Here is a 26,561-nt window from a genome sequence, read left to right on the forward strand (position 1 = left end):
CGCTAGTCTATCGCAAAGTACTTTCCGACACACTCAGCTACCCAATCACTGCTGTATGGACAGAAGAAAGGGGAAGGGAAGAGAGGGGGGGGGGGGGGTAGAAAAAAAATCTCGACTGCATCTGGGATTATCTCGGCCCGTTTGTGTGTGAAGCGAGCGCTCTACTCATTTGCAAATGTCTGCACCTTCTATGCAGGCTAACGAGGTTTCAAAGGATGATTTCGCTGGTGGCTTTGACCATGGAGCTTTAGAGATGGACCCAGTGGCCTCAAGGTGATAATGAAGGACGTGGTGAGGTAGAGATGGTGGTCGTGGTGGTGGTGGTGGTGATGATGATGATGATGATGATGATGATGATGATGATGATGATGACGACGATGATGATGATGAGATGACGACGACGACGACGACGATGATGATGATGATGATGATGATGATGATGATGGCTGGGGACCCCTTGTTATGTGCTTTGATTTAATGGATGCATATAAATATATATATATATCACCACTCCACCACCACCATCATCGTCATTGCTTATGATCATTTGGATAAGACACTAAGTGCTTTCCGCTAGATCTAACACTCCCAGTTAGCCACCTTTTAGGGAGAGGGAGGAGGGTCATGAAAAAACAAAACAAAAACAAAGCAAAACAAAAACAAAAAAAAACAAAACAAAAAAAAAAAAAAAACAAAACAAAAAAGAAACAAACAAACAACCGATTTTATCCGATCAACTGAGCCCTCGGGACCTTTTCTAACTCATATTGTCTTTAAAGTTTAAATTCATTGTCACCCTCTGCTCTTGCCTCTGCGGCTTACTTGTTGAGTAGTCAGTCTACTGGATGACGGCGTGGGTGACATCAATAAGAGTTTGCTTTTAAACACCGGGCCCTCCCCTTGAAATAGATAAACAAAAACAACTAAAGAATTGATGTGATTGTTTTTGCTTTTGTTTTTTTTTTTTAATTTATAGGTATTATGAAACCTAAGTTAATTGATTATTTATCAATCTCGGGGATAGACCGGTGACACACCGTTACTATTTATAACGATTGTCTCATAGAAGTAGGTCAAGTGTCACCTTTGCTTTTACCTGTCGCACCTGGACTAGAGACACAAATTCATTGAAACAAAATGGCTGACTTCCTCATTTATTGTTGTTTTTCTAGTTTGACTGTTTTATACGATATATTAGCGATTTGAAACAGATTGAACAGGTAAGATTACTGGTTATAAAAGTAAAGGATAAATTGACTTTTATAAACGTGTCCAAAGAGTTGAAAGAAATGAGAAAGACGAATCCGAACTCAGGTAGGAGGACAATACAGATTGCTTGATGCTCTTCAGTTCAGAACCAAACTTGACGTCTAAGTCAAGCCAACTTATAGAGTTGATCAACGGGAGTATACTTTACTTTTCATTCACCACCTGATGTGTTGTTAATTTTTTGGGGTGATTTATCTTTCCAGCTTATTAAAATTAAATGAATAATATTGTCCCCTTTGATGTGGAAAAACAGCCAGACTACACAGTTCACAAAGACAAGGGAGATTAGGATTTTTTTTTTAGATTAACCAAAAAAAAAAAAAACAACCCAAAAACTTCCTATTAAGGCTATAGCCCTTTGTGAGGCCAACCAGTATTTTTCTTGGGAGGACTTCCTTTGGTTCACATCACTTTTATTATAGGTATTACTTTTTCTTTTATCCATTACGGCATTTCAATTAGTTGCAATGTTCAGTAAATATTACTATTTAAGATAAGTTTCATTTTCATTACTGGTGTGATTTTTCTTATTTTAAAACAATTTTCTGAGTCAGTTGTCGTCTATGACTCACCATTATTAATTAAACTGGGTTTCCCATCAGTTTCGATATATTGCAAGTGATCGCAAATATCATATTTCATAAGGTTATAGTATCTTTAGTGTTAGTTTTGAGGGGGGTTTCCAGGGGACGGGGTTCACCTTGCTAAAAAAAGGTAGGGAGGTCGATAATGGAAAAAAAAAAATCCCCTCTTAGGCGTGCTGTGAAACTACGGAAATCCTTTTTTTCTCAAATGCAATGTTAATTTTAATCTAAAGCGCTTCAAAGTTGGCTTAATCCATTCAGTCCTGCCCTCTATTACAAAAAATCGTAGCAATACGAAAAGTTGACTACAATTTCATTAAAAAGTTGATGCCGAACTTCATAATTTAAAGGATTTTGAAATGTTATTAAATACCTGTGAGGGTAAATTGTTGATTTTCAAAGTTAACTTCTAAGCAACTGCAATTTTTATTACAAATTTTTAGGTTTTCAAGTTGGCAGGTCTGCTTTTTGAAACTTTTTTTTTTCATAAACAAATCCAATTAGGATTGAAAGAAGTATTGCGATTTGTCATTTGAAATTTCATATGTACTTGGATTTAACTCTCTCAAGTTCACCCTCATTGAAAATCGAACAAGTTTGTTCGATTTTCCATGCATGTGAACTCGAGAGAGTTAAATGGGGTTGTAAATGACTTCCTAGAACTATCAACTTTTTCTCTAGTCAGTGTACGTTTTTTCGCGTCAACAATGGTTGATTATTGAACTAAACTGTTTCCACAGATTTTTTTTCAAAACCAATGAATCCATTGCTTGCAACTGGTTTAGGTTAGTTATATTTTGACCAGAAAATGGAAAAACAGGCGTTTCAAAGGGATTACACTTTTTTTATTGGGGGAAAACGGGGGGGGGGGGGGGGGGGGGGGGGGGGGGGGTGAGGAGGAGGAGTTACTCATTTCTCCTCCCAAATTAAAACAACACACCTCTGGTTTTTGAGGTTTTGTTAGCATCTCTTCACCACCCCCACCCTCGTCCTCAATATTTATGTCATGTCAAGCGCATAATAACAACAAATGAAGTGAGTAGAGGAGTGAAAATGGACAAGTTGGGTGAAACATGAGATTAATGTAAAAACTATACTGCCCAATAAAATAAAATATGCATGAGGGTCTTAAACGACCGTACACAGTTTATTTTTAATATCATCTTAAAAAGCCTTAAAATCAGCCTTAAAAATTTTTTCTTTTTCTTTTTCCTTTTACCAGCTATGGAGGATTTTCCAACAGCTTTGATCCTGGCAAGCCAGGAAGAGGTGTACCACAACAATAATGTTTTGTATCGCCTAGTCAAGCCTCTTCCTAATGGAGCTGGGATCCAGTCCACTGACAAACTCGTCAATGTTGTCCCTTTTAGAAGGTTTGATGTGACTCAATTATTTTACAATATCTGAACAGTCACCTCAGAACAGTGATTTGTCGGGATAAATCTGATGCCGAAACGTGAATTTAGAGTTAAAATAATCAGACACATGAAATTTTATGCTTTTTTTGCTTGCAATATTTATTTTTCAGCATCAAAATAATTCCAACTTAATACTGATTTGAGATGATGGGCCACACATATATATCTTTTTCTTGATGCTGTTATATCTGTTTTTAGTGTATCCAAACCCTCAAGTAATGCTTTCATTTTTCAGTTAAAATTTTCTGGATTATTAAAGTTTTGAATTTTAAATCCAGTTATTGATAATTAATTAAAATAATGGACACTTATAGAGCACACTATATCCTCAACCATGAGGCTCTGGTGCTTTACATCAACCATAGAATTAAACGAATGAGAATACGTACGAAGCCTAAAAAGTGTCCACCAATGAAAGCATTCAGCGCCATTTTGTTGTTGGCTGAGAATGTAGTAATTACCATTCATTCGGTATCTATGTCAACATAACAACACAAGAAAAACAACAAACAATATCAAAATCCACAATAAAATGTTTCAGAACTGTTGCGTATATTTATGGCACAACGAAGCTGTCAAAAAATGAAGTTAGAGAATGTGTGTAATCATGTATTATAATAACCTGTAATGTGTTTTCCAACCACCACATCATCTACTACTACAACCACCACCACAATATCATCACTAACACTACTACTACAACCACCAGCCCCACATCATTATCACTACCAATACTACTACACCACCACCAGCACATCATCATCACTACCACTACTACAATCACCACAACCACATCGTCATCACTACCACTACTACTGCAACCACCACCACCATATCATCATCATTACCACTACTACCACAACCACCACCACCACTACTACTACAACCACCACCACATCACTACCTCAACTACTACAACCACCACCACAATAGCATCACTACCACTACTACTACAACCACCACAACCACATCGTCATCACGACCACTACTACTACAACCACCACCATATCATTACCATTACCACTACTACTACAACCACCACTACCACCATATCATTACCATTACCACTACTACTACAACCACCACAACCACATCGTCATCACTACCACTACTACTGCAACCACCACTACCACCATATCATCAACCATATCATCACCATTACAACTACTACTACAACCACCACAACCACATCATCATCACTACCACTACTACTACAACCACCACCACATCATCATCACTATCACTACTACTACAACTACAACCACCACCACATTATCATCACTACCACTACTACTACTGCAACAACCACCACCATATCATCATCATTGAAATATTATTTTTTTTTAAATTGAGCTTTATATAGTGCAATATCTACTAAATGTGCTCAAAGCGCTTTACAAGGGGTCCCTGGTCAACATTTAACATGTAGGACGGGACATGACGCCTGTTAGGCGATATTACAATTTTTCGGACAAAGACAACTCTGTTAACGGCCAGGTACTCATTTTACACCTGAGTACGGTGAGAGAATGTGAGTAAAGAGCCTTTTCCAAGGACTCAACTATGCGCAGAGCGCGAGGCTAGAACCCAGGACCTTCCGATCCGGAAGCGAGTGTCATACTACTAGACCACATAGCCGCATCATTACCACTACTACTACAAATACCACCACCACATCATCATCACGACCACTACTACTACAACCACCACCACCACCATATCATTACCATTACCACTACTACTACAACCACCACCACATCATCATCACTACCACTACTACTACAACTACAATCATCACCACCACCACATCATCATCACTATTACTACTACAACTACAACCACCACCAACACCACATCACCTCACTAACACTCAGTACTACAATCACTACCATTAGATTTTGGAGCTTTACTTCATTTGAAATAAGGAAACTTCGGAATTGTATTTGATTCTAATCAGTTATCTATTTAGAACTAGATACTATACAATATGTATGCCAAATACCACCCCAATTCCCCTTTCTTGTGTGCGGGAATTCCTCTTTCGGCATTGAAATTGAGTGTGAGAGAGTCATCACTACACACATAAACAACAGAAACAATTTAAAAACAAGACTATGACACGCAACCACTCACACACGAGGCTATACTATTTATCCTTTTCTCTATATAGAATAGGACAAGACAAACAATAGCTTGACTCTCGCTACACTTCGCATTGATGTTTGTCGTCTCACGAGTTCAACTCTCGGTCGACCTGTCAATATTCCTTTTTGCCTCGGACGTAATCATTAATAGAATGTTGTGTGGTTTTGACCGTGAAGAAAACCTTAAGAAGTCACATTTATATCATTTTAGAGAGATCGTTTTGAATAATTTTGAGTTAAACGAGCGAGCAGCAACTTGTTTTCATGAGCGGCCGATCAGCGCTTGTTTACTATAGTAACGCGATTCCCAGCCAACATCAAAATGGCGGATATTTTTCTCATCGAGGCCGCTGGTTGGTTAGCCAATAAGAGCACCGTACGGTTTCCATTGGGTAAATTCCTTGACATCAACACAATCATATTAAAGAAAATACATGACATCAAAAAAGAAATGTTTTCAAGGATTTCTTGAACACAGACAATGATTTAGACTCCCGGATGCGTTGTAGAATGGTATTCCGTACAGACCAAAATGATAAAAGGACCTTGTTCCCCCGCCTTCGTACAAATGTGTGGTTAGCCAAACATGTGGTGTCATTGGAGGAACGCAAAGATCGGGTTGTCAAATATTTTTTGAGTTTTGTAAGGTAGGGAGGGGCTTTGAAAATAAAAGAGAAACAACAAGTTTTTTGGTATCATCCTCAGAAAGGAACTGTTGAATAGATCCAGTTTTTTTTCAACTGTCTTAATGATTTGATCATTGTCTTAATTTGGTGGTCCATCGACAGTTCTGAATCTTAGAATGCTCCAAGATTTTTTACCTTGTCAACAATATCGATTGACACCTTTCCTACTTTCAATTTCGTCTCATTCCAAAATCTTCTGTGCCCTACATACATCAGCTCCCGTGTTGTCGTCATTCTGCTTTAGCCTGTTCCTACCCATCCAATCCCTTACACCCAGTACACATTTTTGTACATTTTTTGACATTTTGTATGTTTTTGGTACATTCAGATCCAAACAACTATGTGTCATCAGCATATTGGTGGCTCTTCAGCCCAAAGCCACTGATAACCTTTGAAAGTGGATGTATGTAGAGAACAAAAAAACACAGGTCCAATAATTGACCCCTGTGGGACACCACATTCCAAAGGAATTTGATCAGACTACAAACTATTTACAACTACTATTTGTTCTTTATCTAAGAAGTAAGATTTAAACCAACTGAGTGCCATACCCGAAATGCAGAAAGTCATTTTAAAACATTTTAACAGTGGGTCGTGATCAATAGTGTCAAACGCTGATGATAAATCAAGATGGTTAAGAAGTGTGCAGGAACCCTTATTGATCATTTGAAGAAGATCATTTACAACCCAGACAGAGTAGTTTCAGTTGAATGGTTTTCTATGTTGGCAAACTGAAAGATTTCTTCCATGAAATTTATTTTAAGGTGAGCTAGAAGGTTTTAGGACTAGCTTTTTAAGAAATTTTGATAAAAAGGGAAATTTAGAGAAAGGACAATATTTTCTTTGTCAAGATTATTTATTTTCAACAAGGGTTTAACATATGCAATTATGTAGATATCAGGAATGATACCCAGCAAAGGTAATGATTATATAGTTTCACAATGCCATTTTATTTATTATTAAAATTTCTCATATATGTTCTTCCAGGGTCTATACCTTCTACCATAAACAAGAAGTCATTGAGTTTGAGCAACTTCTGCTTGCCAGACCTCTAGTCCTACAACCCGTTCTTCATTTTGGTCGTGGTATTGGTAGCCATTGTGGGGCATGTTATAACGATGGTAAGAAAAGCTCTCACTAAATCATGTATAAAAATAAGTGTACAAAAGTACCAAAACAAAATTTGAACACATGTAACTTTTCACCTTTGGAATATTGATAATAAATTTATACAAAACAAGCTTTTCTAATGTGAGAATTAGATCAAAAGAACAAAAAAATTCTAAAAGAAACTAAATGCTCAGAATATGAAGGCCTTTTTTTTTTTTTGTAGTTAGCTTCAATGAACAGAACAAAATAAATAAGCAAGAAAGCAAATTCCATCTAATGATTTCTCATAAGCTGGCAGAAATCAACTGAATTTAAGTTACAGATGCTATAAGCCCGAGTTAAACCAATTTTGATGTTCAGTCAGGGATCCACAGTATAAAAGCCAAATTGATCAAAATTTTTTTTTTAAATGAAAGGTACTGATGACTGCAATGAGATGATACACATGACTATTCATTCATTAGTGTAGGATGGGATTCTTCTTCAGATCCACATAATTCTGTGAAAATTGGTTTATGATCCTTGGATATCATATTTTGTGTTTTCAGAAAAGGACATCGGAAGTTTGCGTTAGGATTGCTCTTTTTGTCTTTCTTTAAGTGTGACTTTTGCTCACCACAAATTTTTTCTCTGAAATTGTATCTGATGGCAAATTTTCCTCTGAAATTAGCTTTGGCGATTCACCAACTGAAGTCGAGTAAAATACAATCTAGGTAGTTGAGTTATTCAACTCTTAATATTCCTCCAACTACAGGTAGTAGTGGATATTATTAAAGTTTTAGGGGAAAAAAAAGATGCCCAATAGGCGACTTATCCTGCGGGATATCAAAATTCAGTTTCATATGGTCTGCTTGGTAAATAAATGAAGCTCTGTAAATCATAATGAGTATGGTGAATCCATAGAAATGCACCATATAAATATTCATTTATATTTGTTACAGTTTTATGTTTTGATCCATTATAAGAATCAGTAGCCTAAAACTTAATCCACTGTAATAAAGCTAGGGTGCAAATTAAAATTTGAAAAGATGTTGTCTATAGTTAATATTATGACTTATGATGTAAATGCTTCATGTGAGTGATAGATTCTCAGCAGAAATTTTATTTCTCATCTTTTATTTGGTCTTATGGTATGATAATCAGTCTCTGGCCTGTAGATCCCTGGATCGAATCATGTCGGAGGCACTAAGTTCAGTCCTTTGAAAAGGCTCTGTAATCACATTCTCAGGTATAAAATTTAATACCTGGTGGGTAACAGCATTGTCTTTGCTAATAAAAATGGTATTAGCACAAAGTAATGTTGTTGGCTTGGGTCTGCTTGTAAAGTGCTTTGAGTACATTTAGTGGATATTATGCTGTATAAAAACTTCATTTTTTCTTTTAAAATTTCATCCTCAGAGCCATGGATTGTAATGTTGAATCAAACTCATCCCAAGATTTTGGGCCGATTTCAAATGGGAATGGATCTAGCAAAGCAGGCAATTGAAAAAGGCCAATCAGTGGAAATGAAGGTAAACATGCCTCATTGGTTTCAAAAAAATATTTTTTACACTTTTAGTACTGTAATACACAGTTTAAAAAAACACAAATAAATCAACAAATTTTTAGAAACGTAGTGTTAAAAACTTCAATAACTTTTGCAGTCATTTTTCTGAAAATTCACCACATCATTTGATGCTTATGTGAAAAAGTTTTCACCAATTTCCACCTACATTTATCGTACACAATACAGTGTTAATTATAAAAACATGCAGACTTTTGGTTTTATGAAAATGTTTGCAAATTCATTTTATGCATTAAAATTGTCACTTCAACACCTGATAGCCTTTGATCTGAATTATGCTGATATTTTTCAGCAATTGATATGTCGGCTAATCTTCTTTTTGTTCTTTCCTTTTAAAAATATTTTTTTTTACAGTTTTGCTTTACAAATCTGATCCAAAGAATCTATAATGAACATCTTCAACAAAAAGAAAAAAATGAAGCCAAGACATTTGCTGGTGAATTTCTGACTTTAACACGATTTGCTGAGTGGGAGCATGCTGATTTGACTGTGCGATACCATGGTTATGAAGCAAAATCGAAAACAAAGAAGGACAGAAAACACCATAAGGTACAAATTTCATTTATTACAAATTTTAGTAGAAAACTTCCAATTCAGAGACATGCTCTTATAAGACAAGAAAAGAAATAGAAGTTTGTTACCAGTCAACTAAATTTTTGACTGGTAGAAATACAATAATGTAAACAATGAAGGAAGGAGTTTGAATTATCTCGAGAAAATTACAAATTATTTATGTAAAAATTGTGTCACTATGAATAATCTTGCATTATACAGTGTTTTGACACTGAATGGTGTTCAATTTTATTCATGTAACAAGGATGTGTTGGATTACACAATTTAAATTTTTTTTAAATATTTATTTTTGGAAATTACACATTTTTTCCTTTGAAATTACTCATTCTGATTCTTGAGGTTGGCATCTCCAGTAATCTATTTTTGGTCTCTGAGTTACAAAAACCCTTTGTAAATGTTGATCTTTGAATGAGTTGACAATATTTTTATTATACCAGTAATCTATTTATTTCCACCAAGAAAAAAAAATACATTGGAACCCCCCTCCCCCCTCTCTCTCCTTGAATCTTTTATTATTACTCCACCCCCCACCCCCCTAAAAAAATTGACAGATCATTTCTTTTTCATCCTTGCTAGACTTTTCACAAAGAGTGGGACTTTGATGATATTGGATCTCACGAGATGCAATGGAATCAGATTGGTCAAGAGAATTTCCCTTTGCCTCACAATTCTCCGGTATCAGAAGGTGAGTCACTCAATGATATTGTTCTGTTGCTGCTGTAATGGTCAATCTAGATGCAGTCAGTCCTAAAAAATGCAAACTGCTTTAATACGATATTATGAATATGAATTGATATTGATTTAAGCCAATATTGCATTATTTTTAAGAGCGTTAAAAGAGAGTGTGCAAAAATAAAATTGAATAAGATTTGACATAACTTTTTAAAAATTATTATTATTTTGATACATTCAAGACATAAGAATTGATGCATTGTGTGTGGGCACGATATCAGGAGCTGTTCTCCGCTAAATTAATTTATGCCAAAGTTACGACATTTTTTGATATATTACCTTTTGCATCAATTTTAGGGAAATGAGTTTATTATCTCAAATTTTCATATTTTTTTTTCTAATTAAAAAAAAAATATCTCCATCTTGGAATAAGATATGAAAATTAAATCATATGAAAGTGGTTGTCCATATAAGTCAAAGACACTTAAAGAGTCTTGGTTTTCTTTCTGATGATTACTAATTATTTGTAAAAAGAATGCCAAATATCGATGCATATTTTTACCTAAATGAGGTTGCTGATAGTGAAATTTTTGACAATGCATATCACACTTGGTTGTTGTGAATAGTTGCTTTATTTTCTAGCTCCATACACTATTTCATAACAAATTAATTTATTTCATTGATATTTATCAAACTTGGAGTCGTCTTGCTTGTGCATTTACTTACTTAACCTCTTCAGGCATTGAGGCACAAAGGGAATCCACCAGGCATCTCCATTTTTTGTGGTCAGCTACTTTTGCAGTGGCTGTATTCCAGGACATTCCTGCTTCCTTGATTTTTTTTTTCCATGGTTCTTTGTCAGGTTTCTTTGGGTCTCCCCCGCTTTCTCTTCCCATCTGCGTCCAGTTCATGGCTGTCCGGGGAAGTGACCTTTTTTCCATTCTGGCCACATTACCTAGTCAACGCCACTTCTTTTTATTTGGCTTTCTGTAATAGATCCACTGTTTTTATTTTTGTAGGTCAAGATATGTTGAAAATTCTTTTAAAATTTTTAAACACTTGTTTTGAAAAGTTTCTTGCTTTAAAATTTTAGACACTTGTTTTGAAAAGTTTCTTGCTTTTGTATTATGGAGGGTGTTATTTTCCAGCTTTCCATAAAGCAGTACACTTAAGACATTGCTTTTGTATATTTTCAGTTTAGTTTTTCTCATAATTTGCTTTGATTTCATAAAGTTTTTCTGCATGCCGAAAGCCTGGTTTGCCCTTTTGATTCTGCGCTTGATGTCGTATTCTGCATTCCTGTCGTTTGTTATTTTGGATCCAAGATAAGAGAACTCTGCTACCTCGTCAATTACATGCTCATTCTGGAGGGAAGGGGGAGGGGGGGGGGGTGTTCCCGACCTCTCATAGTGTGCAGGGAGGTCCTTGCTGTGTCTTCTATCCCCTTGTATCTGTTTTCCAATTGCTTTCTGTCTTTGTCTTGGTCTTGGAATGTGATTACTTGGTTTTGTCCTGACCCTGGCCTGGGTTCTTGGCTGGGAGGGAAACAGTGGAATGTATAGTTATCGTTTTGGGAGGTGATATTGTTTTCCTTGTAAATCATCTCTCTGTTACTTATTGTTTTTTTCTAAAAAATTATTTGTAAACATTTAAGTGTATTCCTCTTAGTGGGATCTTGTGCTGGTGTTTGGGTGAGACTTTTAGGAGATCTCAAACTAAGTACACTGGTAGTGTGCTCTTGGAGTCTACATCTGTTCCATATTTCAACCAATCCCCTTTGTCTTACTGTTTACTCAAGTCCTTTTAATTGTACATCTAGAATGTCTTTACTATCCAATTTACTGGCGCTAATATGACCTAAATGTGTTGTAAGCACCGTAAAACCCTTAATAACATAACAACATAACATGCTCATTTATCTTTATTTCACTATCAGGTTTTGGATACCATCGTGTCTTATCAAAATTTATTTTCAGTCCAATTTTCGAGGCGTTCTTGTGTAGTATGTTTAGTTTTTATGAGGAGGCATCTGTGTGTGCTGAATACTAATGTGATATCGTCTGCGTAGTCCGTATCTCCCAGAAAGGATGTCAATGTCCAGTGAATGCCTCTCCTCTTTCCATCAATTGTATTTTACATGATCCAGTCTAGAGCCAGGGTAAACAGGAGTGGGGAGAATATGCAGCCTTGTTTTACACCAGTTGTTGCATCGAAGCTGTCTGTTAAATTGTTTCCACAGATCACTTGGCATTCGTAGTTATTGTACATAGCTTTTATGAAAATGACTATCTACGTCGGTATACCATAAAGGGACCCTCTGTGTGGGCTGTCAAAAGCTTTTTCAAAATCGAAAAAATGGTGTAGAGGGGGCTGTTCCATTTAATGCTTTGCTCCAGGATTTGTCTCGGGGTAAAAATGGGGTCACTACATGACTTCCCTTTTCTGAACCCTGCTTGCTCTTTTCTAAGAATGTTTTCAATGTGAGGTGAGGGTCATTTCAGAATGATTCTGAATGATTCTTGTGCAGTAAATCATTTCTTTTTAACCATTTTTTTATTTTCAGAGGAAATCAGAACTTATTTACCTTCCTGGACAATTAACGAGGTTTCTCCCCTTCAAGACTATGGTTATGAACTACCAAAGCAGAACTATAGTTACGCCCAAGCAGGGCGTTTGTATGAGAGCTTCCGTAAAAAGAAACGACAACGTCCTCAAAATCTAACTCAGAATTCAGCTGATGATCACGTTGAAGGGGCTACAGCCTGTGCTTCCAGTAATTATTTACAGGAAAATCAGCGAAGTCCAGGTATTGAGCATGACTTTGGCTTTCCTAATGGTGGACAAGTTAGAACCTTGTCAAGAGCACGGCAAGCTTATATGGATCAAGAAGAAATAGATTACAACTTTCAACATAATCAGCCATCAACACATTATGCTAATTACCATGAAGATGAAACCTACCCTGCTCGCCGATCCGAGCATAATGACCTTGATGCATTTCATTCTGCATCTAGAAATAACAGGTATGAAAATGTTCCTATTCCTTCCCAGAGAGACGCAGCTCGTAAACCCGAGAGACATTTCAATAATCATGTGGATGCCAATGTTTTAATCCAAAACTTGAAACCATCGTCACAACAAGAGCATTCACAACATCAAAACAATTCACCTCATCCATCCAATTTCTATCACATAAACAATACAACTCTTACTAAGCGAGATAGTGATAGGTCTCACTGTTCTACAAATGCAGACAGTGGTTTCAGCGATGGTCAGAGATCTCGTGGAGGCTCTTACGATTACAATGACCACAGCAGTCGATCACAGCCACCAAGGTCGAAACATGCAGCAAGATTACATGACCAAATAACTCCTGATGCCGATGAAGGACTGGACAATCCTGCTTTCAATTGTGATGATTCACACGTGGATGCACTCGCAAGGCACAAAAAACTTGTTGCCAAAATGCTGGTAGAGCAACCGATAGAAGGCCAAACTTTCCAGAATGAGACACATCAAACAGTTGCATATGCAAGAAATCGGAAGGAAGAGGGGATAGCAGAGAGTTTTATTTAGATACTTAATACACATTTAAACAATATGATAAATTATTTATGATTGTGATTTTTGTTGTTGTTTCCTGCACTGAATCAAAGAAAATATTTTATTGTTCTTAAGTTAAGCAAAGGAAATATTATTTTACCCTCAGATTGAGGCAACTTGCTTAGACAGATTACTCTTCCGGCTGCCTATTTAGTAAGAAATTAAAAACAAAATTGTCATCTCAATTAGAAAAAGTATAAAATTAAACATTGAAAGGATGGATGAGCAGAGAAGTTCAACTTTTCCTGTCTTATCTGTTCCCCTCCCCCTTCATGGTTTTATCCTTCCATGTGAATTTATATCCTTGTGATGGAATAAGAATGCTCAGTCTTGCCCTTGCCTTGGCTGAGCTCTTTAGCTCAGAGGTATCCAGTTAAAATTTTCACTCTTTTCCTTGGAGGTAATTTTCTTGTTTTTGTTGTTGTTTTTTTAAATTTAATTTATTTATTATTTTTCTATTTTAAATTAATTTCTTTTTTTTTTTTAATTTATTATTTAGAAATGTTTGTTATTGTAGTTCGTATGTTGTTTGAGTTGTAAATTATGTATATATATTTTATTTTCATTTGAGTATATCTTTCATGGCAGCTATGCTATTCCTGTACCATGATGGGAATTTTAGGAATTTTGACCAGACACTTGGATCTATTGGTCTTGAGAACCACTTCTGTTTCTTTGTTTCAATTAAGCCCCTTTGTCTTACTTTTTATTTGGTAAATTCAGTCTTTGATTTAATCAAAGCCATAAAGAATAATATGCTTACATATTCAGCGGGAGGGATTAAGGGAAGCTCAACTAGTGTTGGCGTTAGGGGATGCCTCTTGTAGATTATCCCCTGGTCTCTCTTTTTGATCCACAATGCTAACATGACCGATAATGTTGGTGTCAAATTCAATTCACTCATAAGATTAAATTTTAAACAACTTACACTACCATATATTATGAATAAGTTTATATATAACACATATTAGAATAAATGGCAAGTTTTTGAATGTTGATTAGAAAATGCAAAGCTTCAGAGCATGAATGAATGTCTTTGAATTTAATGTTTTGTTGTTAAGTGTTGAGAGACAATAATAATATTGATTTTGATATTTTCTAAATAAAACAAAAGAAACAAAGCAATAGTTTATTAATGAGAATTAGTATATATATATATATATATATAATTCTTGATCAGCAAATGATAATCAGACTGATTGTATCTATCATTTCCGTAATGCTCATAAAGTGATAAAATGTGTACTTAAAAACTATTAAAATTTCCTATGTGATGTAAATGCTGATAGAAGCTCGACGAGGTAAAAAAAACACCAACAAAAAGGAAGAAGAGAAGAAGAATAAAAGCTTCAATTTATTTTAAAGCTGCTTTGAATAAGATACTAAAATGTCTTGTTCAATGTATTTTGTTGACAAAGGGGAAACCCGAAATGTCCTTTTCATTTACCTTTGTAAATTAAATCGAAGCTTCTATTCTATATTTTCATTGTTATTTCCATGTTCATATGATACACCACAGGTTATTATCTCCCTCATTGAAGTATCAATAGTATCAATAGCGTAAAGAAGTCTGTTCAAAGTCTCTGAATTTTAAAATTAAATATTGGTGCATTTTAAAATCTTCTTCTTCACGTTCGCTATGCCTTTTAAAATATGAGTCAGAGTTTATACATTGAGAATCTGTCTCATATAAAATTTACATCAGTAAATCCAATTAAGATCTCTAAATGCAGTTTTTAAGTAATACCCGGTTTTTATTGGACGACTTTTACCAAAGCTATTCTTACATCTTATGATGTTTAAGATGATGTCATGGCCAGTTGTGTTTTTCTCTTTTAATCGAACTTTCATTCCTATACTATAATATAAACTATGGTCAATGTTACATTTATTATTTCAAAACATTCCATTAAAACGTATTTGTGATAATACAAATTTTGAGATTAATTATTTCAGAGAATTGTAAATTTTTATTCATTTTGCATCGCTTTATAAATTAAATTTTCTTTTCTTTATCTTTATGTAATACTGATCCTTTGAAATGCTTACAAATTAGATGTTGTTTTTGAAAACAGAGCACACTGTTTAATTTTTGTAGCATACTCGTTTTTGGATAATTAATATTTAAAACTTGAGTCCCCCTTCACCCCAACCGCTCCAAAACAAAAAATACTGATAATAATAAAAACAAAACAAAACAAAACAACAAAAGAAAACAACCCTGAAAACTTCAAAGATTCATGTAGTGTGGTTTATGTAGTTATACTATATGAAAAATGTTGTTTTCATAATTTCATTTCATCAAGCAGCTATTTCACTTCCGTTTTGGTTTATGTGTTTGTGTATATATTCAAATTACGGTGCCTTATTTTGTAAATAAGAAAATTCAGGATATGAAAGATTACCATATCTAAAATGGTCTGTTTCATTTTACGTAATAACATTCCATTGAACATTTGATTTAAAGATTGATTTTAATATGATTGATTTTAGAAAATCATTGCAGAAATTACAACTTAGACACTTACCTTTATTGCTGTTCAAAGATTTTTAAATTATTAATATAATCTTTTATTTTAGATAACATTCACGAAGCTCGGGGATCTTGGACAAATGCTAAGTCTTGGAAACTGATTTTAATTCTCAGAATTATCAAGTATTCAACAATGTCGTTTGGAATTAGCTTGTTGTCAAAAAATATTTAGAGTTAATTTGATTAACATTAAAGCCGAGGACGATAGTAAGGAAAAAAACCCCCTATGATTTGTGTATTTACCCAACTAAAGCTAATAGAAGATATTATGTCAAAAACTATTTATACATTGGATAGCATCTGTTTAGACAATAGTCCGATATTAGGTATTTTATTTTAATGAGAGTAATGCCTCCTCCAATCTTTGAAACAATTACATTAAAAAAATTGATTTTAATTTTAATCAAATATAATTTGCATTTGCCATTAAAAATCATCAGGGTACTTTAAAAAATACCAGTATGGTTTTACCTAAATATTTAATAATTTACATATGTATATATTATCATTACATATTCCATATCATGATGTAGCAAGTATGAATTATTAGACGCAATCGTGAAACAAAAATATAACAATTGATATCTTAAATGTCACAAATGATATTTCAATGTAGCAGCTAGTTGGAAAAGCAATGGTTATGTGTTTTCATAGCATGTTTTTGCAGACATTGTACAATTAGGTTTTTAGAGCCACGGTCTCCTATTCATTGTCACTGAGTCCTACAATTATCATCATGGGCCACGATAGATCAGTTTTGTTGGAGCATTTGCCTCCCAAGCAAAGAGACAACTACGGATCACAGGTGCAATTGAAATTTGTTCTGACTCCCCCTATCCACACAGCAGTGATTGGGTAGCTGGGTTCATAATATCTGGCAGAAATTATTTTGCGATAGATCAACATTCTATCCAAAGGTTAGCAAAAACAAATCCTTTACAGAATGCATTAAATCTGTTTCTGTTATTCACAAAATTAAACTCTTTTAGCAATGGTTATAGTCCATTTAACCCTTTCGAAACCAGGATAAACACCAGACCAGCCCCTTGAGCCTCATGACTCAAATGAACTACTCATCATCTCAACAGCATTAACATCATCATCATTATAGTCATCGTCATCATTAACATCATTCTCATTATTGCAAAGGTCACGTTCTATTATTATCTTATTATTATTATTATTATTATTATTATTATTATTATTATTATTATTATTATTATTATTAATATTATTATTATTATTATTATTATTATTATTATTATTATTATTATTATTATTATTATTATTATTATTATTATTATTATTATTGTCATCATTATTATTAGCCAATCTGTATATTTATTACCATGCAGCATAATAGTTATGGACATGTGTTGATGTATCAACCCTCTTTGGGTAAGATAATATTTGATGTCGGTACTTTATGTTGAATATGATTTTGAATTGTAAAAGTTAAGAACTGCAGAGGTTGCGACCTCTAAAACAGTTGTAAATGTAATTATAGCATTTTACAGAGCTAACAATTTCCATTTAGTAATGCCAGCCTCGTTTGTTTTCTTTGACTTCTGGGCGTTAATGAATGTGTTTACACGATGTGTACATATTTGCAGGTCTGATAACCGAATGCAACCTCGAAAGATGCACACCATTTTAATGCCAGATTTGAGACCAAACTTGACTAGGACACTGTATAGATCAAACCCCTTCAATTTGGGCCATTGGGTTATTTAACCACAGGGAGATAATTTGATTTGTAACAAATACAAAAACAAATCAAATTATAGTCATTTACACATTGAACGGATCTAGAATTACATTTACATTTTTTTCATTAAAAAAACCAAAACAAAACAAAAAACAACCTCGTTTTAGGATCATGATAACAGACTACTCCAAATATTCTTATTCACACTTATATGTGACCCGTCGTCTTAAAACAGTATATTGTCGGGGTGATATTGAGGCTGGAAACTGAATTTATAGTCAAGGCTATGAAATTTTGGTTAAGATTTGGTGTTTTATTGATTGAGTAGAATAATTATAGTTTGATAAAATGAATAAATCATCAAATTTGGTATTTCTGCTAATTTTCATTTTAATCTCCCTTTTTTACATCTTCACTCTGATACTGATAAAATACTGTTTTGGACGGTGGTCACATTTTGTTTAATTTTACAAGTTTTTTTAAAGTATTATTACTCATTACCTGACTTTTATTCCTATAAAAATGATAATATATATACATGATTGCATCCCTTGCTCAGCGCCATCCTTTTAACTAATGAATGTTAAAGCTTTTGTTAATTGTTGGAAACTGATAACGCTGTCATGACAAAATAAAGTGCCATGTGTCACTATAACTATAACCGATGTGTACATATTTGCACATCGACTATTTCCAATTCCCACATCATTAACTATAGGAAGTCTTCTCTCATTCATCGTTCCATCTACTTCTCATGGGAGGGAGATACCAGTCGCCTAATTTATGCTGAGTTAAATATAATCAGTTAAATATAAACAGATTGTTTTATTTTATACCATTGGATTTTCGGTTACAAAATCTCTACCACCTGTAGTCGGTGAATTCCATGTTAGAATATAAGCACGATGATAGTTTCATTTTTTTTACACTGACTTTCTGGCAATACAAATCAGATTGTTGCCTGCACTTCGACCTGGCTAAATCAACCATTATTTTGCAGTTATGACCATAGTTTTAATAAGTGGTATCTTCCTCCCATAGTGGGCAGGGAGGTACATGCTGTGTCTTCTATTCCCCCATACCCGTCTTCCAATTGTTTCCTGTCATTGTTTTGGAATGAAGTTACTTGGTTTTGTCCTGAGCTGGCCGGAGTTCCTTGGCTTGGAGGGAAACAGTCGAATGTATAGTTATAGTTTTGGGAGATGATATTTTTTTCTTTGTAAATCATCTCTCTGTTATGCATTGTATTATGTTTAATTTACTTATTATATTATATGATTTGTAAACATTTGAGTGTATTCCTCTTAGTTGGGACCTGTGCTTGTGTCTGTATGAGACTTTTAGGTGATCTCAAACTAAGTACTTTGACGGTGTGCTCTTGGAATCTACATCTGTTCCCTATTTGAACCAATTCCCCTTTGTCTCACCTTTTCTTTTGTGCTTTAATTGTAATTCTAGAACTTTTTACTATCCCATTTTCTTCCTTTTTACTGACGCTGATATGACCTTAATGTGTTGCAAGGGCCGTAAAACCATTAAAAAATAAATGGTATCTTCCATAATATGTGATTCATGATAAAAGAAAGCTTGCATTCTCTTTTTTATTTTGGGATGAGGGGGATGGGAGATGATTTTGAATCTAAGTTATGACGTACGTGTATTCTCGTATTACTTATGTTTATAGTGTTATGCAACTCTGAAATACTAAATGTATCAAGAGCTTTAATTTCTAGGGAAATGTGTACAGTATGATATATCTGCTGTATGTAATTACCTATAATATCTGTATATATATATATATATATATATATATATATATATATATATATATATATATATATATATATATATATATATATATATATATATATAAATTTTATTTTATTTATTTTTTTTTTTTTAATTTTTTTTTTTTTTGGTATAAAGAAAGTTGAGAGTGGTTTTGATTTCAAAGCCATTAAAAATTATAAAGGTGACCCAACGTGTCAAACTGGTATATAGTATGTCGGAGTGAATTGGTTGCCAAAAAGTGAGTTAACTCTCTCCTTGCCAACCATTTTCAGGATTTTTCTCGAAGTGTTATACCTATCCAACCCAAAAATTGATTTACACTCAAACATACATAATTTAGCGCAGCAAAACAAGCTTTATAAAACTGCATAAAGTTCTTATAAATATCACAAAGATTTTTTATTCAAATATTGTTCTGTACAAAACAAATCCGATTATAAAATATTGATTCATTGTATCATAACATATGTGCTCATTTTCTTGCAGTTGGTAAGGAGAGAGTTAAAACGAAGTGGTCAGAATATAAAAATGTCGCTCTAGTAACTTTTTGAAACAATATTTATCCTACACAACGCAAAACACATAAACTTAACTCGTTTCGTGTTTTACTATAAATTCGGTATTTAGCATGGATACCGCTACGACGTAATTTTGAGAAAGTAGGACTCAAATGTAACCAATAACTGCCTCAAACGGTATTATGTCCGATTGATTTAGATGCAGAAAATTAAATCTATAGTAAAAAACATAAGTATTTTTAAATGTTTGATTAAGGAGAATGAGTTTAAATTCTTTAAGTGGCCAAAAAAAAAAAAAAAAAAAAAATTTAAAAATTCACATTACTTGTCTTTGGAAAGTGGAAATCCCTTTTTTTTTTGGACATCTGGTTCACTTCGACATAATACCTTTTTGAAACCATGGCTCATGAATAACACCAAATCACTAAGTGAGACACTAGTCAGCCTACAGTCGACCAAAGTTGTTCCCACAAGTTACTCTGTGGCATCTATTTTAATCTGAATTAATGTTGAAACCTCCCTTTGTCTAGGAATGATTTTATTTTAATATGTTGACTTTCTCATCGTGTACTCACAGTTAATTGTATTTGTTTTGTGTTTTTTTCCCCTCATTCCATCCTGAGCGTTAAACATTAGACATCATAGTTACATATATTTCATTCCCCTCAGATAATGAGCACGATTTTGTAATCCTAAGCAGAAATTTAAAATGTCTTTTTTGTTGTTGCTGTTGTTGTTGTTGTTGTTGTTGTTGTTGTTGTTTTGGGTTTTAAAATGTTTTTTTTTTTTTGGCCAATAAAAAAAAATAGCAGCAGTATGTCTAATAAATAATACATAATTTTACTGTCGTATCACAGATATATATATATATATATATATATATATATATATATATATATATATATATATATATATATATATATATATATATATATAGAGAGAGAGAGAGAGAGAGAGAGAGAGAGAGAGAGAGAGAACCCATCCCTATGTACACGTTGGCATACGCAAATAACATGTTAAGTATTTCATTATTTTGTCAATGGAGGTCACATTCATAAAGTTAACCTTATAGCCAAGTTCATTTTGGCTTTATTCAAGTAAGTCTACCTACGCAATTATCGTCATTGATGGTGCCCATACCATACCTATTGTGTAAAAAAAAAGTAGTAGTTTGTATTGTCAGTCATTGTGCGTCCTGCCGCACCTATTCAATTGGCCACTTGTTTGTTACGTATGCATTCGACGTAGATAGTAGTTTTATTAAGAATTGCCATTAAAGAGGGAGAAAAGATACTTTTAATAACCAAGTTTTAGTCTTTAGTTCCATTATAGTAATTGCATTTTTATACTGACATTTGTTGTCATCGGATTAATCATTTTTTTTTAAAAAAAGAGAGCTTGTAAATTTTGCCAATAACTTTTTATCAACTCATAATTTATCTGTACGTGTTTTTTATACCCCCCCCCCCACCCCCTCCAATCCTCTTACATTTTTTTCTTGTCAAAACAACAACGTTAACAACATAGAATTGCATAAAATACCAGTCTTGTTATTATGTCGGGTTGAACCGGATGCCGAAAATTGAATATAAAATTAATATGGCACCACATACAGATTTTTTGTAGATTTTCTCGGGTTATAAGAAACTATTTCTCCCATGGTGGACGGATGTGTCACTTTTACTATACCTTCTATCCCCCATATTTTATTTTTTTTTCTCTCTTTCATTGTTGCTCTCTGTCTTTGTTCTTGATTGAGATTGCTTGGTTCTTTTCCTAGTCCTGGCGGGGATTATTAGCTGGGAGAGAGGCAGTCAAATGTACAGTTTCTTTTTTGAGAGATGATTTTTTCCCCTTTTAAATCATCTCTCTGTTAGGTACTTTTATTGTTATTGATTTTGAATATATGTAAACATTTGAGTGTATCCTTCATTGCGGATTCTTTGCTTGTGCCTAGATGGGACTTTCGGTTACTGTCAACTTGCGGGCAGGGAGGCACTTACTATGTCTTCTATCCTTCTGTATCTGTTGTCAGATATGATTTCTGTCTTTGTCTTGGAATGGGATTGCATTCTTGGTTTTGTCATGGCCCTGGCTGGGAGAGAAGCAGTCAAATGTATAGTTATAGCTTTGAGAGATGATATTTTTTTCTTGTATGTCTTCTCTCTGTTATGTAGTTATTTTTTATTTTTAATACATGATTTGTAAACATTTGAGTGTGGTCCTCTTAGTGGGATCATGTGCTGGTGTCTGGGTGAGACTTTTAGGAGGTCTCAAACTAAGTACACTGATATTGTGCTCTTGGAATCTACACCTGTTCCTTATTTGAACTTTTCCCCTTCGTCTTACTTTTTCCTCAAGTTCTTTTAATTGTACATCGCGAATGTTTTGACTATCAATTTTCTATCTTTTTACTGGAGTGATATGGCCTAAATGTGTTGCAAGTGCCGTAAAACCATTGAAAACAAACAACATAATATCAAATTAGGCACATTGGTGGATGATTGGTCGTGGAATCTTCAGCTCCGTATTTGAACCAATCTCCTTTGTCTTGTCCTTTCTTTGGTGCTTCTAACTACAGATCTACAACTTTTCCTCTATCATCTTCCTTTTTACAGTCACTGAAACGACCTAATAGTGTCTCAAGCGCCGTAGGTAACTCCTAAAAAACATAACAAATAATTTATTATTCTCCCTAATAAAATATTCGTATAAAACAAATTTATTATTTATGAACTGTTTATTCAGTTTTCAGTCTTTTAATCACTCCGGCATAATACTGGTATGAGACGATGGGTTATATATTTCAAATTGTGCAACTGTTATTTGTGTCCCGTGTGGATATCCGGCGGTGCCAACATGCACAAGTTTGCAGGTCTGACAACCTAACGTTATTATGGGCTTCTTTTACCGTTGTTGACAACGTTTTGCTTTGATTTTAGACCTATGTATTTCCATTACAACACTGAGACCACGTACACGTTGGATTGAGAGAATGTATTGCAATAAACACATTAATCTAGCAGCTTCAAATAAGAACAAAATACTAAACACGGAACGTTTCAGACTCCAAACTCTTCCTCAGCCAATTACAAACACGTAAAAAAAAATACGAAAAACAAAACAAAACAAAAAAATATAATAAAACAACTAAACAAAAAAAAAACGTGTTCCGTGTTTAATATTTTGTTATTTAAAAACTGATATAGTATATTTATTTTTGTACACCACTTCACTTTTTATTGTCCACGGCTTCTAGCTAGCAGACTTTATAATATTCAATAAGTACACGTTGAATGGCGCCAAGAGATCATAACAAGCTCTTGTACTTGTATTTTCAATATTGCTTTTCCTTGCAATGCAAGCGTTAATTACAGACCATCCCGCAGCAAATAATAATATTATGTATGATTGATCACATTCCAAATCGATTTTTCGATTAAATTTTAGCTTCCAGTCATTCTTTCGATATTGAAGGAGATGCTGTGAGTTTAATATGCATCGAAATAAAGATATATATATAATATGGATATGTTGTAATTTTGTTTTGTTTTAGCAAATAAATGTTCTGGGTGAGGTTCTTGACCTCCCATCCCATAGTGGGTAGGGAAGCACTTACTGTGTCTTCTCTCCCCTATAATATCTGTTTTTCAACGTGCTTTCTGTCTTTGTCTTGTGATGAGATTACTGGTTTTGTCCTGGCCCTGGCCGGATACCCTAGCTGGGAGGGAAAGTCAAATGTATAGTTAGAGCGTGTTCCTCTTAGTGGTGACCTATGCTTGTGTCTGGATGAGACTTCTATGTGACTAAAACTGAGTACACTGATACTGTGCTCTTGGGATCTACATCTGTTCCCTATTTAATTTGAACCATTCATCTTTGTCTTACTTTTCCCTCCAATCCTTTTAATTGTACATCTAGAATGTTTTTACGATCTGATTTTCTCCCTTTTTTACTCGCGCTGATATGACCTAAAATGTTTTGGAAGCCTTAATAACAAACAAACAAACAAAGGTCCAGTTATCTTCATGGGCAAAAAACTGGTAGGGTAACTGGCAGGTTTACCTTAGGTCTTATGGTTCTCATGGACTAATTTTAGAAATCCGATAGGCCAGTTGGGAGAGCACTCGCCTCACAGGGAAAGGGACCGGTATTTATCCAGTGTGCAGTCGATATTTTTTTCTTCTGGAACCCCCGCCCCTTGTTTGTCCATTTACCAGTGATTAGGCAGTTGAGTCTGTTAGATCTGTCGAAAATTATTTTGCGATAGACGGGCGTTTTATCCAAATATTGGCTACGTAGCATTTACTATTGTCCATACTGGGAACGGCTATTTACTCATATATTCTCTGCACTCAAGTGTAAAATGAGTACGTTGCCGGTAACAGCGTTTCCCTGTATAATGAAATATGTAATAGCGCATTACAGGCCTTTTGTCCTACCTATCACACGTTGCTTGGGGCTCGCCATAAAGCGCCTTTAGGACATGTTGTGGATATTGTGCTATATAAAAGCTAACATTTCCATTAAGTCGATCTTTTACACCTCCACTTCAGTTATTATTATTATTATTATTATTATTATTATTATTATTATTATTATTATTATTATTATTATTATTATTATTATTACTATTATTATTATTATTATTATTATCATTATTATTATTATACTACTATTATTATTATTATTATTATTATTATCATCATCATCATCATCATCATCATCATCATCATCATCATCATCATCATCATCATCATCATCATCATCATCATCATCATCATTATTATTATTACTATTATTATTATTATTATTATTATTATTATTATTATTATTATTATTATTATTATTATCATTATTATTATACTATAATAATAATAATAATAATAATAATAATAATAATAATAATAATAATAATTATTATTATTATTATTATTATTATTATTATTATTATTATTATTATTATTATTATTATTATTATTATTTAATTGCATGATGACAATTTCGTCGGTGACAATGAAAGAAAGTAGCGATGCTTGAAGTTGAAGATCATCGGAGGAATACAAATATACTTGCCTCAATATTGTTTCATTTAGTCACTTATTGACATTCATACGAAATTATTTTAAATCTTTCGAAAATTCAATATGGAGATCCTTGATGCACTCCAGACTTTAATACGGGGTGATTCAATCGTATAATGTGAACTCTTTACGGGTACTTGTATTTGACGCAGCATTATATTATGATGTGCTTAAGTGCTCATATTATTATATTCACATTGTATTGAATCACCCCTTTACAAGAAAAGCACTTATCGTTTTTATTGCTCTTCATAATTTATATTATTACTATTGTTTTGTTGCGCCAGACGCGACGTGTAAATATATGCAGGTCTGACATCCGAACCCACGTATGGGCCTATTTTAACATTGTTGTAATGGACAATATTTTGCGTCTTATTTTTTTTTTTTTGAGATTTCCATTACAGCAATGGGCCCAAAAGGAATTGGGTAATCCGACCTGCAAATATGTGCACGTCGGCGAGACGCTTACAATAAATCATCATCATCCATCGTGGCTTGTGCTCTTGAGCACGTTGCCGGTCAGCTGTCTCCACGAATCACGATCCTCTGCGGTGCTCATGAAATCTGTGTTGCTTTTTAAGTCACATTTCGGGCAGCTGATGTCCTGGGAAAGTTTGTTAGTGACTGTGGTTTTCCGTTGCCTTCCGTCATTGTTATTAGCCAGAAGAATTTAAATTATTGCATTTTAATTTGACTGAGTTGTTTTTGATGTTTTCTTTGGCTTCTCCTGGTTTTTGTTTTTGTTTCCTTCCACCTTTATTTCCTCTTTTTGTTATTTTTCCGTGTGCCTTGAATAATTCAAAAGATCTCAAAATGTTCACTATTTCTAAATTCGGTGTATTATTAATTGTGTGTAGTAGGTGTTTGGGTGAATAGTTATAACAATAATACTCTTCAACGGTCGTATCGTCACTTCCTTCTGATGACGCGTGGTAACTTAGTAACACTGGCTCTAAACTATCGGAACAATGGCGGACGCCCGTATGAAATATTTTTCCGGCGTGCATAAAAGCGTATCAAGAGGAAAAAAACCTCATAAATTTGATCATTTTTGACTTTTACACATACTGATCACAAGGCATATGAAAAGTTCTAGCCAGCATGAAGAATAAAAAGTACTGATTTTCTTTGTTTAGAACCAAGATGGCCGCCGTTGCCGGGCGGCGTGACATCAGACTACTGAATCCAATTAGGTGTTGTCATTTTCGATGTTCATCGTCGTACAAAAATGGTCTTAATAGATGATAAAATCCTTGCAAAAATTTACAAAACTTTAAAGTATTGCTAAATTAATTGTTTAA

At 34.0% G+C, this 26,561-nt stretch overlaps 1 protein-coding gene across 1 annotated transcript; it reads left to right on the forward strand.

The window, feature by feature from the left end:
* The first annotated feature begins 450 nt into the window (after nt 1-450).
* On the forward strand, nt 451-17,317 carry LOC144965898 (uncharacterized). The gene is made up of 7 exons (XM_078901725.1): nt 451-1,220; nt 3,076-3,226; nt 7,089-7,222; nt 8,610-8,722; nt 9,130-9,324; nt 9,925-10,033; nt 12,584-17,317. The coding sequence occupies exons 2-7, from the start codon at nt 3,078-3,080 to the stop codon at nt 13,594-13,596; spliced, it is 1,713 nt and encodes a 570-aa protein (XP_078757851.1). The 5' UTR covers nt 451-1,220; nt 3,076-3,077; the 3' UTR covers nt 13,597-17,317.
* The last annotated feature ends 9,244 nt before the right edge of the window (nt 17,318-26,561 follow it).

Source organism: Berghia stephanieae, chromosome 2, assembly GCF_034508935.2.
Source record: "Berghia stephanieae isolate SIO BIC M18660-M18661 chromosome 2, UCSD_Bste_1.3, whole genome shotgun sequence".
In the NCBI taxonomy this organism is placed as follows: domain Eukaryota; kingdom Metazoa; phylum Mollusca; class Gastropoda; order Nudibranchia; family Aeolidiidae; genus Berghia; species Berghia stephanieae.